This window comes from Neovison vison, chromosome 4, assembly GCF_020171115.1.
Source record: "Neovison vison isolate M4711 chromosome 4, ASM_NN_V1, whole genome shotgun sequence".
NCBI classification, from domain to species: domain Eukaryota; kingdom Metazoa; phylum Chordata; class Mammalia; order Carnivora; family Mustelidae; genus Neogale; species Neogale vison.
This window is the reverse complement of record NC_058094.1, coordinates 69,330,156-69,345,148: the sequence shown is the minus strand read 5'-3', so window position 1 is coordinate 69,345,148 and position 14,993 is coordinate 69,330,156. Positions and strand designations below refer to the sequence as shown.

Below are 14,993 nucleotides of genomic sequence, written 5' to 3'. Positions count from 1 at the left end.
TTATATCTATAGAGATATATCTATATCTATCTATCTATATCTATAGATATATATCTTTATTTATTTGAAAAAGAGAGCATGAGCTTGGGGAGGTGCAGAGGGAAAGGGATCGAGAGAATCTCAAGCCGACTCTGTGCTGTGCATGGAGCCTAATTCAGGGCTTGATCTCATGACCCTGAGATTATGACCTTAGCTGAAGTCAAGAGTTGGACACTCAAACAACTGAGCTATCCAGACACTCCCCAGAAGAACTTTCTCTTTAAGATACTAAGAGATACTTTAAAGTACCATATTCCAAACTATTATTGGCCCAGAAATAGTCAAGCAGACCAATGAAGCTGGACAATCTAGACATATAAGGAAGGGGTTTTATTTTTTAAATAAATGGTGCTGGGACAGTTGTATAAACATTTTAAAGATGAGACTGGACACCTACATTCTACTACATTGAAAAATCAGTGACAAATCAATTCCTGACTTCCATGTGAAAGGCAAATCTATAAAGGTTTTAGAGTTTAGAATTTATAGGACAATATCTTTCTGAATTCATGATAAAACTCATAAACTAAATTAAGAATTTCTGTTCATCAAAAGATTCCAGAAAGAAACTAACAACAAGTTCCCAGAAAGGGAGACTGTATATGCAATACAAATAAATAACAACAGATTCACATATATAGTACGTATTTTTTTAAATACAACAATTTAAACATCAAACTAAAAACAGTCAAAAGACTATGTACTTAAATAGATGCTATCCAAATGGCATATATATGTGTGTATATATATCAGCCTCATTAATAATTAGGAAAATGCAAATTAAGCCACAAAGGTGGTGATGTATCGCCAGACTGTCAAACACTCAATGTCCACCAATACCAAATGTCAGGGAGATGTGCACTGGGGCTCCTATATTGGTTTATTATGTTTTCACTTGGGTGTTAGCTTAGTCCAAGAGGGCACAGGAGTTCCACTGAACTTCCAATATTATGACAACTATCAAGTCCCATTATCACAACACTTGCCATCACCTGGGGTTGCTAATCTAGAGTTTGTTTTCACCTTCAACTCTGGTTTATAGCAGTTCATTTTCCTATTTATCACCAGTCTCCTTCCCATGATAGCCAATTTTTTCTAGAATGAATAGTCTATGTCTCAGCTCAGATTTTGCTTTCTTTTGCAGCCTGAGCTTTTTCAAACTCAGATTTTGCCTTTTTTCTTTTTTCTATCTTTGCAGTAGATGCTGACTCTGTCACAAGGGTAGTTTTAAGGGCTCTAGGATATGGGGGAAAAATCACTCTTCCGTTTCTGTTCTTTCCTCTTAGGCAGCAGGTAGCTTCTTCTGGGACACTGGAAGAGGGGCAATAAACTTTATGGCGGAGAAAACTTAGCAGAAAGTCACACCACAATGGAGAAATTTTTTTTAAGATTTTATTTATTTATTTGACAGAGAGAAATCACAAGTAGACGGAGAGGCAGGCAGAGAGAAAGAGAGGGAAGCAGGCTCCCCGCTGAGCAGAGAGCCCGATGCGGGACTCGATCCCAGGACCCTAAGATCATGACCCGAGCTGAAGGCAGCGGCTCAACCCACTGAGCCACCCAGGCACCCCAGAATTTTTTTTTTTTAAGAGGAGGGTGGGTGCAAAGGGCAGAGGAAGAGGGAGAGAGAGAATCATAAGCAGGAATACAGGCCTCCATCTCCCGACCCTGAGATCATGACCTGAGCCTAAGTCAAGAGTAGGATGCTTAACCAACTAAGCTACCCAGGCACCCCCCATAATGGAGAAATTTTGAAATAGGAAACAATATGTGGTCATTGGAGAAACCAGTTGGAAATGTATTGAGCAGGGAAAGGCAACTTACAGACACAGCCATGCCAGGATGGGACTTAGTTCCCAGAAGCTTAGATCCCCAAGGTTTCCTGTGACATTTCAACCCCATGGAGGTATATCTGGCCTAGAGGTGAGGGAACATGGTCAGAATCAGGTCTCGGATAACTTAGAGCCTGGTAGACAGTGGTAGGTAGATCTGATGTTGAGAGGATTAGATATTAAGAAGAAGAAAACTGGGCAGAACACTGTAATTCCTATTAGAATTATGCTACTGCCTCAGAATAGGGGGCATTAAGTAATTACAACAATATATCCCATGTTTATCTTATCTGCCACTCATTGAATTCACTATGCATTTCAGTTGACAGTTGTCATTGGATTTTGAAGTGGAAGTTAGAGGAATTGATGCTATTATTCTAACATTAGTAATTGCCATACCAGATTAATAGATGACTAGCTATAGAGAGATTTAGAACAAAAGGCATACATTCTAGTTGAGTATTATGTCACTCTAAAGTATAAAATGAGAAATTATAAGATCTTTAAAATGAATTAGGTAAATTTTATATTTAAGTGTACTCTAGACACTTCCCTTTTACTCTAAATTCCATACGTGCTTCCTTGCTCTATAGGCAATTCCCAAAGATGGGTCATTGACCAACTACTTCCTGAGCAGTTGTGTAATTTTGGCAGCTGCCTCTGCTAGCCATATTTCCCAAGGATTCCTCAGAGCCAAGAGTATCTGCCAAGAGGAGTCAAAATGCTGCTGACGACCAGGAATTGGATTTGTTACAAATGGAGATGGTCCAGCCCTCTGAATTTGCCAAAGCTATTGTTAGAGGAGTGTGATAAATGGTTGAGTGCATCTGCCCTTGTGAGCTGACAAAGAGCTGAGCAGCTTAAAATATGACAGGAAGCCAGGCTTCTCTGGTTAAGTCTCGGGCAGTGTGTATCAGTCTACAACTGAAACCTAAAAACAAGGAAATTTATGCAAAGAGACACTTTCCAGGGGTTTCTTTTTTCAAGGCAGAAGTAATGGCTCTTGTATTTGATAGGCCTGGAAATGATTTCTGGGCCTAGTAGGGAAAAATGTGGCAATTGTATCCCAGGGCACCGTGTGAGAATTCCAGGAATATCATCCCATTAAAATTAATGTGTTTAAAGGATCCATTTGATGTGTTTTTGATGATCACTGTATCATTGAAGTTAGAGGACTTCTTTCTTTCTTTTTCACCCCTTCTAATTTGGTGGTAGGTCACTTAAGAGAACTAAACATTCAGCTACTAAAAGAGAACAACATTTATAATGAAGTTGGAAATGCTTACAGAAGGAAACTGTGCAAAGTAATCTGTATATTTTTTGTAACAAGAAAAAAAATAATCATCTATAATCCTAATGTGCAGCTATAAGCACTGTTAATTGTGGTTATAAACTTCCATGTTCTTCTTTCTACTGATTTTTCTGCTTTATTTTTCCTTATATAAAGACATATATACCAATGTGTGTGTGTGTGTGTGTGTGTATGTGCGTGTGTCAAGGTCACTAAAGATTTCTATATCACTAAACCCAAGTGATCAATTCTTTATCCTCATCATATTTGACCTGTTAATGGTGTTTGACAGAAATGACCACTATCTTCCTCAAAATGCTTTGTTCACTTTGATCCCAAGACTCCATATTCTCCAGATTTTTTTCTTCTGTATCATTGGCCTTTCTGTTTTAATCCCTCTGCTTGTTTTTCCTGAAGCCCAGTTTTTGGACTTCTCTTGGACCCACTCCCTTGGGAGTCTTTTCCAGTTTCATGGCTCTAAATACCATTTACCCACTGAGAACTCTCAAACATATATCTCCCACAATAATTCTTGCCAAAACTCCAGACTCCTATATCTCTTTTACCTCCATGTCCACTTGGAAGTCCAATAGGCATCTCGAAGTTGTCTAAAATACAACTCTAAATTTTAGCAAACCATGCCCTACTGCAAGAACAAACAAAATCTCTTGCCAACTCATTAAATAGTAACTACAAACTTTTGTTTGCTCAGCCCCAAACTCGAGCACCATCTCTGATTTCTCTCTTTCTTTTATATCCCACATCCAATCCATCAGCTAGCCCTCAAAATACATTGAGAAACCAACGACTTCTCATTATATTTTCCACTACCACACTGACCAGAACCACCATGAACTTCACTAAAAAGAGTGTCACTGCTTTGGGTTTTGTCCTCTCCAACAGTTAATAATCCTTCTAAAACTAAAGTCAGATCATACCACTCTTTTTCTCAAAAAACCCCAATGGCTTCCCAAGCCACCTAGACCAAAAGCCGAAGTCCTTAAAAATGGTGTACTAACATTCTATGTGCCTTACTTTTTTAATTAAAAAATATAAAACAGGCAGCATGGTGATGGTTAAGAGCATGTGTTCAGGGTCAGATTGCCTGTATTCAAAGCCTGGTTCTAATTATTAGTTGTATGATATTGGGCAAGTTACTTAACTTTCTGGTGGCTAACTTTCCTCATCTGTAAAATGGGATCATTATAATAACTATTTCATAGAGTTGTGAATATTAACAAATTAATATTTGTAACATGCTTATAATAGTGCTCCTATATAGCAAAGATTATAAAAGATTTTTAAAATGACAAAATAGGCATCTATGCTATTGGCATGATTTCATCATGAATTCTGCACATCAAAAACATCTCCAGTGGTCCTATCTATAAGAATTTATAGATAATACAAATGTTTCTCAAAAAGCATGAAATGGGGGCGCCTGGGTGGCTCAGTGTGTTGGGCCTCTGCCTTGGGCTCAGGTCATGATCCCAGGGTCCTGGGATCAAGCCCTGCATTGGGCTCTCTACTCAGCGGGGAGCCTGCTTCCTCCTCTCTCTCTCTCTGCCTGCCTCTCTGACTACTTGTGATCTCTGTCCGTCAAATAAATAAATTTAAAAAATCTAAAAGAAAAAAAGCGTGAAATGTTTTGGTTAAACAAATTTTTAAAATGAACTATCATTGCTTTTGTTTATTCTGAGTAAGAGTTGAAATAGATTTTATACCATGATTTATACTTTTAAGTACTTTGGTACTTTTTTTTTTGAATAACTATATTTATTAGTCAATGCTCACCACAGTAAGTGAAGCTACCATCCACCACCATACAACAATATGCCAATATTATTGACTATATTCTATATGCTATACTTTTCATCCCCATGACATTTATTTTATAATGAAGTTTGTACCTCTTAATCCCCTATACCTTTTGTGCCCATTTTTTTTCCCCCTCCATTCTGGCAACCAATTTGTTCTCTGTATTTATGAGTCTGTTTCTGGTTTTGTTCATGGGTTGGTTGGTTTCATTTTTCATATTCTACACATAAGTGAAGTCATATAGTATTTGTCTTTCTCTGTCTGACTTATTTCACTTAGCCTCATACCCTCCAGGTCCACTCATGTTATGCAAATGGCAAGATTTCGTTCTTTTTTATTGCTCAGTAATGTTCCATTATGCTATATATATATATATATATATATATATATACTATAAATATACTATATATTATCCATATATACTATATATTATCCATATCCATACCCATATTCATCTATCAATGAACACTTAGGCTTCCGTATCTTGGCTATTGTAGATGATGTTGCAATAAACATATGGATGCATATATCTTTTCCAATTAGTGTTTTTGTTTTCCTTGGGTAAGTACCCAGAAGTAGAATTACTGAATCATATGGTACTTCTATTTTTAGTTTTTGGAAGAAGCTCCATACTGATTTTTATAGAGGCAACAAGAATTCACATTCCACCAACAGTGCACAGGGTTTCCTTTTCTCCATATCCTTGCCAACATTTATTTTTTCTTGTCTTTTGATACTGGCCATTCTGATTGGTGTGTGATTATATCTCGTTGTGGGTTTGATTTGCACTTCCCTGATGATTAGTGATGTTGAGCATCTTTTAACATGTCTGTTGGCCATCTGTATGTCTTGCTTGGAAAAATAACAGGTCCTCTGCCCATTTTTAAAAAATTATTTATTTATTTTTTAAAAAGATTTAAAAAAAATTTATTTGACAGAGAGAGATCACAAGCAGGCAGAGAGGCAGGCAGAGACAGAGAGGAGGGAAGCTTGATCCAGGACCCTGAGATCATGACCTGAGCTGAAGGCAGAGGCTTTAACCCAGTGAGCCATCCGGGTGTCCCCCTCTGCCCATTTTTAAATCACATTATTTTTTAAGCACGATGATGCTGAGCTGCTTAACCATCCACTTTCTAACCAGCAATAATTTAATTCCTAAAATAGGTGAGATTTCTTTCTCCCAATTTACTATGTAGATTGACTTATAAAGTACACTTTACTTTTCTGCTCTATTTATGGTCCATTATTATTGCATTAAAATGAAATGGTTTAATCTAAACCAAAACAAAAGCTTAGGGTATATTCCTACATATATAGATATCATGGTCACAGTAGAGAGAAAAAGTCATACAAAATTTCCAGTACCGAGTCATAAAATTCATTGAGTGTGTGTAGTGGAAAAATTACTACAGGCTCAGTTTTTTGACATGGTTTTAATCATTATTTAAATCTGTCTGTAAAGGGAAGTGAAGGAAATGGCCACCAGTTACTCCCCTGATGATCACAGCTCAGTTCTTACATTCATTTCATAGGGTTATACTTGAGTATAACTGAAGAATAAATAACCCTCAAATATCTCCCTCCCCCTCACAAACTGTAACATAACACATACACATACCCTTCAGGAAATGACTTGTGATCACAGAGAAGAGAGCACTTTTTACACAAGTAAATTCCTACAGATTATTCAAAATGGAAAGACCTATTTGAAAATAAGTCAAATATACATTCAAAAACAAAGGAAGTCATAGTAGCTGCTCATTAAAATGAAAGGGACTAAGGATTTGTGTGAGATTTGTGAAAAGGGTCATATTATTTATCCAAGGGAATATGAATCAGATTTTTTTTGACAGCTGAGTTTAACTTTTTGAATACGTGGTATGAAGTTTTGTTAATTCTAGAAACTTGTTCCAGTTCTAAGTGGAATTTTGATATAAACTGACCCTATTGCAGAACTCTTAAAGGCCTCTGCATATTGAAGTGGGCCACTGATCAGCTCCCAGGTAAAAATAAAGTTCACATATTTGCCAGCAGCAAAAATGGACTCCACAACTATGCAGCACTTTGAGAATTCCTTTGAGGATGTGAGGAAAGAAACAATCCTACTGTGCCTGCACATTAGAAACAAGAGACAACATCTGATGAAAACTTGCTCAGTTACACCAACATTTTTGTGAAACTTACCACCTCACAGTAATTGCCTGTAAACACAATGTACAAATGAATAGCTTCCCTCCTAAAATGTCACTGCAATTTGTTGTCAAATAACCCTTTTCCTCACTTTTTTTTAATTTTAAAAGAAAATTGGCCCTGAAACACCACCCAGACAAGAATCCAGATGACCCAGCTGCTGCTGAGAAGTTTAAAGAAATCAACAACGCCCACACAATACTTACTGACATGTCAAAGAGAAACATATATGACAAGTATGGCTCTCTGGGACTCTATGTGGCTGAGCAATTTGGAGATGAAAATGTTAATACCTACTTCATGCTGTCAAGCTGGTGGGCAAAGGTAAAGCAGTTTTTTCTTTAAAAATGATATCCTAGAAAAATCATGGTGTTATTCACTCTTTAGACTCCATTTCAGAGAAAACCTAACCTTCACTGTATTACTAAACTCTTGTAAATAAAAAGAGATACCGTTTCGACCAAAAGCTGTTATTTGAGGATCCTTTTTGTTTTGTTTTAGCTCATCAAATAATTATAAAATACAGCACGACTTAAAATACCTCTAGACAGACATTATAATTGAATTTGAGGCTTTAGGTTAATTCTGACTGCCCTCCCTCTCCCTGTAATGACTAATTAAGAACTGACTCACTGCTCAAAAACAAAAATAATTTATTAGTGAGACAAGTGCTTAGTAAATCATTATAGGACAAATTTAGCCATGTACTGTACTATCTATAGCATAAGCTACCTGAGCAAACATAGTACTTGGGAGAATGTGTGGTAATTATGTCATAGGCTCACAAGGGACCTGACTTCAAGTAGTGGAGAAGGAAATGAGCTGGAAAAAGTGTGAATTAAGTAGTGCTGGACAGGGTGTTGAAGAGACACAGAAGGAGGGGAAAAAAAACTGTATCTGGTCAAGAAGAAGACAATGTTTTTAAGGATTTAGTGCAATCAGAATTGACTTTTGACAGTAACTATTGTGTGTTTTCCTAGGAATACCTAGTGTTTGATGATGGTTACATATTTGGTTATAAATTTTAATATCCTTATCTTCTGATAAAAGTGTATTTACATGTGAACCATATATATGGTCCATCAGCATATTTTTTGGACAGTTCATATATTTTGTGAAAGCATATGAACTCACATTCATGTGGGTACTAATTAATAATTTTAAAAACTACATATTTCCAAAAAGAGGGACTGCTATTTTCTTCCACTAGAATAAATCTTGCCAAATTGAAGAGTTTTATATACACAGGAGGAGAGAGAATATATTTTTATACATAAGCATGGAGAGTCTGCAACCTGAAGGCTCACTTGTCTTCTACAGTCTCCTAAATTTCTTTTTGTAGAGATAACTGGGATTCCCACTGAAATCCCCTTTCCCTATTGTTGAAGACCTGGGAGGGAAACAAGTTCCCACCGAGTGAATTGGACCTTGGAGTGAGAGTGTACATAATGACAATGTCACTTAGGATAGATGGTGTGTTCATATAACAATGTGGGCTTGCCTATGAATCTAACCTCCAGGTATGACATTCTCTCCATGGGAAGGTGCATCTGGCCTTCTAGATAATTTACACACTAGCACCTTGTTGTATATTGGGGCTAGCCTTCATAAAAACAAGAATAGGCTTCCTTGCTGAGGAAGTTGACAAAACTGACCAAAATTCATATAGAAAAGCAGAAGCTGTCCAGCAGTATAAGAGGTATGTGAAATAATTCCTAATATGGCTCTTTAAGATAAGGTTATTTAAAAAATCCACGTTCTTCTTCTGTTTATGTCAAAAACCTCATTGTGCAGTGCCCATTAGAGTGGGATGGCATGTAATGACTGTGTATTAAGTATGCACTGCAAGAATGATTTACAGTACCACTGAAAATACGTATTTCAAAATATTGGACTCCTACTTATGCCTAGTAGTGTGCTAAGAACTGTAAGTATACAAAGCAAGGTTATTTCTGCAAAAGGTACACAATCTAGTTGGAATAATTAAAGAACAAAACAGTATATGGATTAAAGGAAATTTTTGGAGAAGGGAAAAATACGGGAATTGCATGGTAAAGACAAAAAAGGACAAAGGTAGGTAAAGAAAGGAGGAGCTGGTTGGGACAGTAACTCAGGAATACTGCACAGGAGGGTTTTGGAGGCAATTGGTCAGGTGAAGGGTGTTATAGTTCTGTTTTCAGAGTAATTTATTTAAGTCTATGAAAATGTAGAGTATACATGGCAAAAAGATGATCGACATGAGAAGTGTGACTAAAGCTACCTCACTCCAAGCCACTGTAGGCTCCATGCCATCATAGGGGCCAGGGTCAGGGATAGAGAGCTGGTCTAGGAAGCAGGAATGAGCCAGATGAGGTTCATCAATATTAAAGATTTCTACCCTAAGTTTCTGAAGAAGTGCGTACGAATAAGACGATCTTCATCCACTTCCTCTTTTTTAGATAAAATCTGCATTCTTATTCAAAGATGTATAAAGCACTTCCTAGATTAAATAACATTTTTTTAAAAAATCAAATTTATTTTCCTCAATTAACAAAAGTTGGCATATTTTAACTTAAATTGGAGGTTGGGGAAGTTCTTTTTATTTGAAACTATGACAGACTTAGTAAAGCAAACTTTTTATCTTAATCTTTTTTAAGTATTTTTATTTATTTATTTTTGAGAGAGAGAAAATGAGCATGGGGAGGGGCAGATGAGCAAGGAGCCTGATACAGGACTCAATCCCAGGACTCTGGGATTAGGACCTGAGCTGAAGGCAGATGCTTAACTAACTGAGCTACCCAGGGACCCTTAAGCAAACCTTTTATATGCTTGTGGGAAAACCCTAGTGCTGGATGTTCATTAGGAGGAACAAAACATTTGTTCATCTATCCATTACTTCACAATTCATTAATTCAATAAGTATTATCTTCCACAGGACATGAACTAAATCCTTAGGTTAGGAGGGACTGAAGGATGACTAACATATAGTTCCAGGCTTCAAGAACCTCAGTCTAATGTGAGACAGACATATAAAGTGATCAATGTCCTAAAGTGTCAACAACAACAACAACAACAAAAATGGAGAAATTTATATGTATAGTTGGGGCACAAAGGAGGGAGAAACTGTTTGAGTGGGGGGGATCAGAAAAGATGTCAGAGAGAGGATCTTTGAGATGAACCTTGAACACAGAGTGGGCATTTTTTAGATGGCTGGGGAATGGTAAGGAGCCCTATGGGCAGATGGATCCACAGGGAAAGCAAAGCTAGGGTAGGTACAGCAGGAACGGGGCTGTGCTAATTCACTGAAGGGTTTTAAGCCAGATGAATATTAATAAGGAGCTTGAGCCTTTCCTGAGAGGCCGGAAAGTTGCTACATAGGTTCAAGAGAATGTGTATTTCAGAAAGTTCCAACTACAACATGCAGAATAGAATAGGAGGCAAGAATAGAAACAGGGAGGCCAGTTAGGAGGCTAGTGAAATGTTAAAGGCATATATAATGAGATCTTTCTAAAGTCCTACTGGTCAGAATAGAGACAAAGAGGGCGGGAGTAAGAGATCTTGAAGAACTGGCAGGACTTGGTGACTAAGAGAAATGTGGAGGTGGGAGGGAAAGCTATCAAAACTCTTCTTTGGTGAGAATGATTCAGTACCCTTGGTTAGCTCATTTGAACTGTAGAGGTTTTTTGTTGTTTTGTTTGCTCTATTCTTTTTTTTTTTTTAAGGACTTTAAAAAATTATTTATTTGACAGACAGAGATCACAAGTAGGCAGAGAGGTAGGCAGAGAGAAAGAGAGAGAGGAGGAAACAGGCTCCCTGCTGAGCAAGAGCCAGATGCGGGGCTCAATCCCAGGACCCTGGGATCATGACCTGAGCCAAAGGCAAAGGCTTTAACCCACTGAGCCACCCAGGCACCCCTTGTTTGCTCTATTTTTTTAAAATTTCTTTTCAACATAACAGAATTCATTGTTTATGCACCACACCCAGTGTTCCATGCAATACGTGCCCTCCATAATACCCACCACCTGGCTCCCCCAACCTCCCATCCCCTGCCCCTTCAAAACCCTCAGATTGTTTTTCAGAGTCCATACTCTCTCATGATTCACATCCCCTTCCAATTTCCCTCAACTCTCTTCTCCTCTCCATCTCCCTATGTCCTCCATGTTATTTGTTATGCTCCACAAATAAGTGAAACCATATGATAATCGACTCTCTCTGCTTGACTTATTTCACTCAGCATAATCTCTTCCAGTCCTGTCCATGTTGCTGCAAAAGTTGGGTATTCATCCTTTCTGATGGAGGCATAATAATACTCCATAGTGTATATGGACCACATCTTCCTTATCCATTCGTCCGTTGAAGGGCATCTTGGTTCTTTCCACAGTTTGGCGACTGTGGCCGTTGCCGCTATAAACATTGGGTTACAAATGGCCCTTCTTTTCACTACAACTGTATCCTTGGGGTAAATACCCAGTAGTGCAATTGCAGGGTCATAAGGAAGCTCTATTTTTAATTTGTTAAGGAATCTCCACACTGTTCTCCGAAGTGGCTGCACCAACTTGCATTCCCACCAACAGTGCAAGAGGGTTCCCCTTTCTCCACATCCTCTCCAACATACGTCGTTTCTTGTCTTGCTAATTTTGGCCATTCTAACTGGTGTAAGGTGGTATCTCAATGTGGTTTTAATTTGAATCTCCCTGATGGCTAGTGATGATGAACATTTTTTCATGTGTCTGATAGCCATTTGTATGTCTTCATTGGAGAAGTGTCTGTTCATGTCTTCTGCCCATTTTTTGACATGATTATCTGTTTTGTGTGTGTTGAGTTTGAGAAGTTCTTTATAGATCCTGGATATCAGCCATTTGTCTGCACTGTCATTTTCAAATATCTTCTCCCATTCCATGGGTTGCCTCTTTGTTCACTGTTTCCTTTGCTGTGCAGAAGCTAATGACCACCATAGTTTATGAATAAAGAAGAAAACATCACCCTTCATTACTTAGTCTACAAGTCACTTCCTGTGAACTTGTTAGAAGAAACTATATAAGGAATTTGTTTCCAAGGTAACTAAAAATCTATTTTTTGTATGGAATAAGGATGAGGGTGACTATGGGGTCTGCAGGGTGAACCGTGTTATCTTCAGGTCTCTGAAGATAGATGGAGTCACACTTAATTTCTGGGATTCTCCCATACCCCACCACCCTTCAACCCTATTTTGTTTTGCCTCTGTCTCCCTTAGACCCTGTTTGTCATCATTGGCCTCTTGACTGGCTGTTATTTCTGCTGCTGCCTATGCTGCTGTTGCAACTGTTGCTGTGGACACTGCCGGCCCAAATCATCAGTGCCAGAGGAGGACTTCTACGTGTCCCCAGAGGATCTTGAGGAGCAGATCAAAACTGACATGGAAAAAGGTGGAGTAAGATGAGAGTAGAGCTAATGGTGTCCCTTCCCAGACCTGACCAAGCATGAGGTCCCTGATGACAATTATCACTAAAGTAAGAGAGATCCAACAACACAATGAGGGGAATCCCAAAGATGGTCACTTTGGGTACCTCTTTTGAAAAGGATGAAGGGACGGTTCCCTTTCCCAGCTGCAGAAAAAAGCAGAACCTGACACAATTAAAAAGAAATCACAAAATATGCTGATCACAAAGCAAAGCTGGTACAATTCATGATCTCGTTACAGGAGCATAAGCTCTAGGTACAGGGAGGTTTGGGTGGGAATGCTCAGCCGTACACAAGAACCAAGCCAAGCCTGTTACCTTGGGATCTCTATTTATATAGAAGGGAACGGACATCAGGAAAAGTCAACAACCCTTGACTTTTTCTTCTTTCTGATCACTTTTTGGGTAGTTTTGGGTAGGACTGATGAAGGGTGATCTTTCTTCTCTTACAAATCCACACATCCAGATCTAGCCTCAGCCAGCATCAAGAAGACTGTCCTGTGGAAATGGGACTATTTGCTTTGCTAAATCACCTCCACATGTTTGTCTATTTGTATACATGGCTATGACATAGTACTTGATTCATCAAGCTCCTTCCACCCACAATTGATAAATAAAAAAAATATATAAAGAAAGATGAAACCTCACAGAATTCACAACACCAGGAATACGTCATATGCTCTGGGAACTGCCTTTGTGTAAAGAAGCTGGAGTCAAACGTGTCATTGTCCTTTCTGTCTTGCAGCCATAATCCTCCTATCATTTTCTCCTATACAATGCCTCTTTATTCTGTATTACAGACTTCATCGCTAAATCACTAAGAACCCTGCACAGCCAAATACAAGAATTACTTGATAATTCAGACAGGGACCCATTGTTGTCAGAATGGCTGATATTAAGAATGGTACACTTCTCTGCACTGGACTGGACTCTGATTCTTTTGATCACAAGGAAACAGAATTTCTATGACATCAAACAGCAGAGACTATTTAAAATCTGCCATATACTTTTTATTCCCTACCAAATGTGATGCTAAGTAATAGTGTTATTACCCACCCTGAGTCCAGCTTGAAGGAAGAAATCTTCCATTATATGTATCACACCTAGTCCAGACCATTTTAGAATTGGGTGTCAGAGAGGACTGATGGATTTTCTTGCAACCTGTGACCCTTTCTATGGGGACTACCAGGTGGTCATTCTGGAAAACAGGGGAGTTACTCTAACAATTTTTTAAAAAAAGACTTTATATATACATTTGAGAGAAAGGGAGAGAAAGCACACACAAACAGGGGGAGAAGCAGAGGGAGAGGGAGAAGCAGGCTCTTCACCGAGCAAGGAGCCCGATGCTGGACTTGATCCCAGGACCTTGGGATCATGACCTGAGCCGAAGGCAGAGGCTCAACCATTTGAGCCACCCAGGCGCCCCTAACAATTTTTTATTACTGCCCCTGGAAACAAATTATGGGCTCATGGTGAAATATAATTATAATTGCATTTTGCCTAATTCAGGATCTAAAAGGACAATTAATCTTTTAATGAGGACATACATATCAAAAAGAGCAAGAAGCAGTACTATTTAAAATTGGGTTAAACAGAAATATATATGTATGTAAGCACTTCTCCATGGAAGGGCCAGTGACCTTGCAGAGCTTGCTTAAGAATGATGACTCCAGTTCATTAATCCCATCTGCCTTTGCAAGGGAGATAAATTATTATAAGACCACATTAGCTGGTTCTGTTGTCTACAGGATCTCCCATAACATCCATCAATCCAGTACAATATTCAGTTACTAATAGAAGTTAGGAAGGGATGGTGAGATAGAAAAGTACAGTCATCATCATCGACTGGGTCGACCTTATCTTAACTTTTCCTGCATAGTGCAGAAACCAAAACTAGGTGAATTGAACCTAGATATCCCAAATCACTGGTTCACACTTCTCTGAAAAGTCTCAAAGTCTATCCTCTTTTAAATTAGATGAAAGCTCCACCAGGCCATTTCAGCAGACCTCCTTTGCAGTTTTCTTTTCTGGAACAGAAATTTATAGTCGGTGCCAAATTCCACCCAGGTTTTCTTCCTACAGGATGACTGGTGATAAATCTGTGTGCCTCTCACTGTTCTCAGTTCTGACACCCCAGAGTTAACCAATTCCATTGCAGAGGTCATATTCTAGACTAAGCAAAGCGTGATTTCACTTGACTGTGTTACTAAGAATCCTTAAGCAAAAGGAAAAGCTTTATTCCATGCCCAAACATTTAAAAGCTCTATGCAGAGTTGATCCAAGTTTTAGAGGGCCAGTCACTTAACACAACTTGGGCAGTGCTCCTTAAGAAAAAGAAAAAGCACAAAGTTACAAATACAAAATTAGGTCTGAAAGCAAATATTTGTAATGAGGAAAGGAAATCAC

General features: G+C 38.4%; 1 protein-coding gene across 1 annotated transcript in view; it reads left to right on the top strand.

Annotated features, from left to right (window-relative positions):
- Nucleotides 1–14,993, top strand: part of DNAJC5B (DnaJ heat shock protein family (Hsp40) member C5 beta) — a 100,633-nt gene that overhangs the window by 74,657 nt on the left and 10,983 nt on the right. The window contains exons 3-4 of the mRNA XM_044244476.1: nucleotides 7,281–7,494; nucleotides 12,383–12,554. Coding sequence (XP_044100411.1) covers nucleotides 7,281–7,494; nucleotides 12,383–12,554 — 386 coding nt within the window. The remainder of the gene's footprint in view (nucleotides 1–7,280; nucleotides 7,495–12,382; nucleotides 12,555–14,993) is intronic.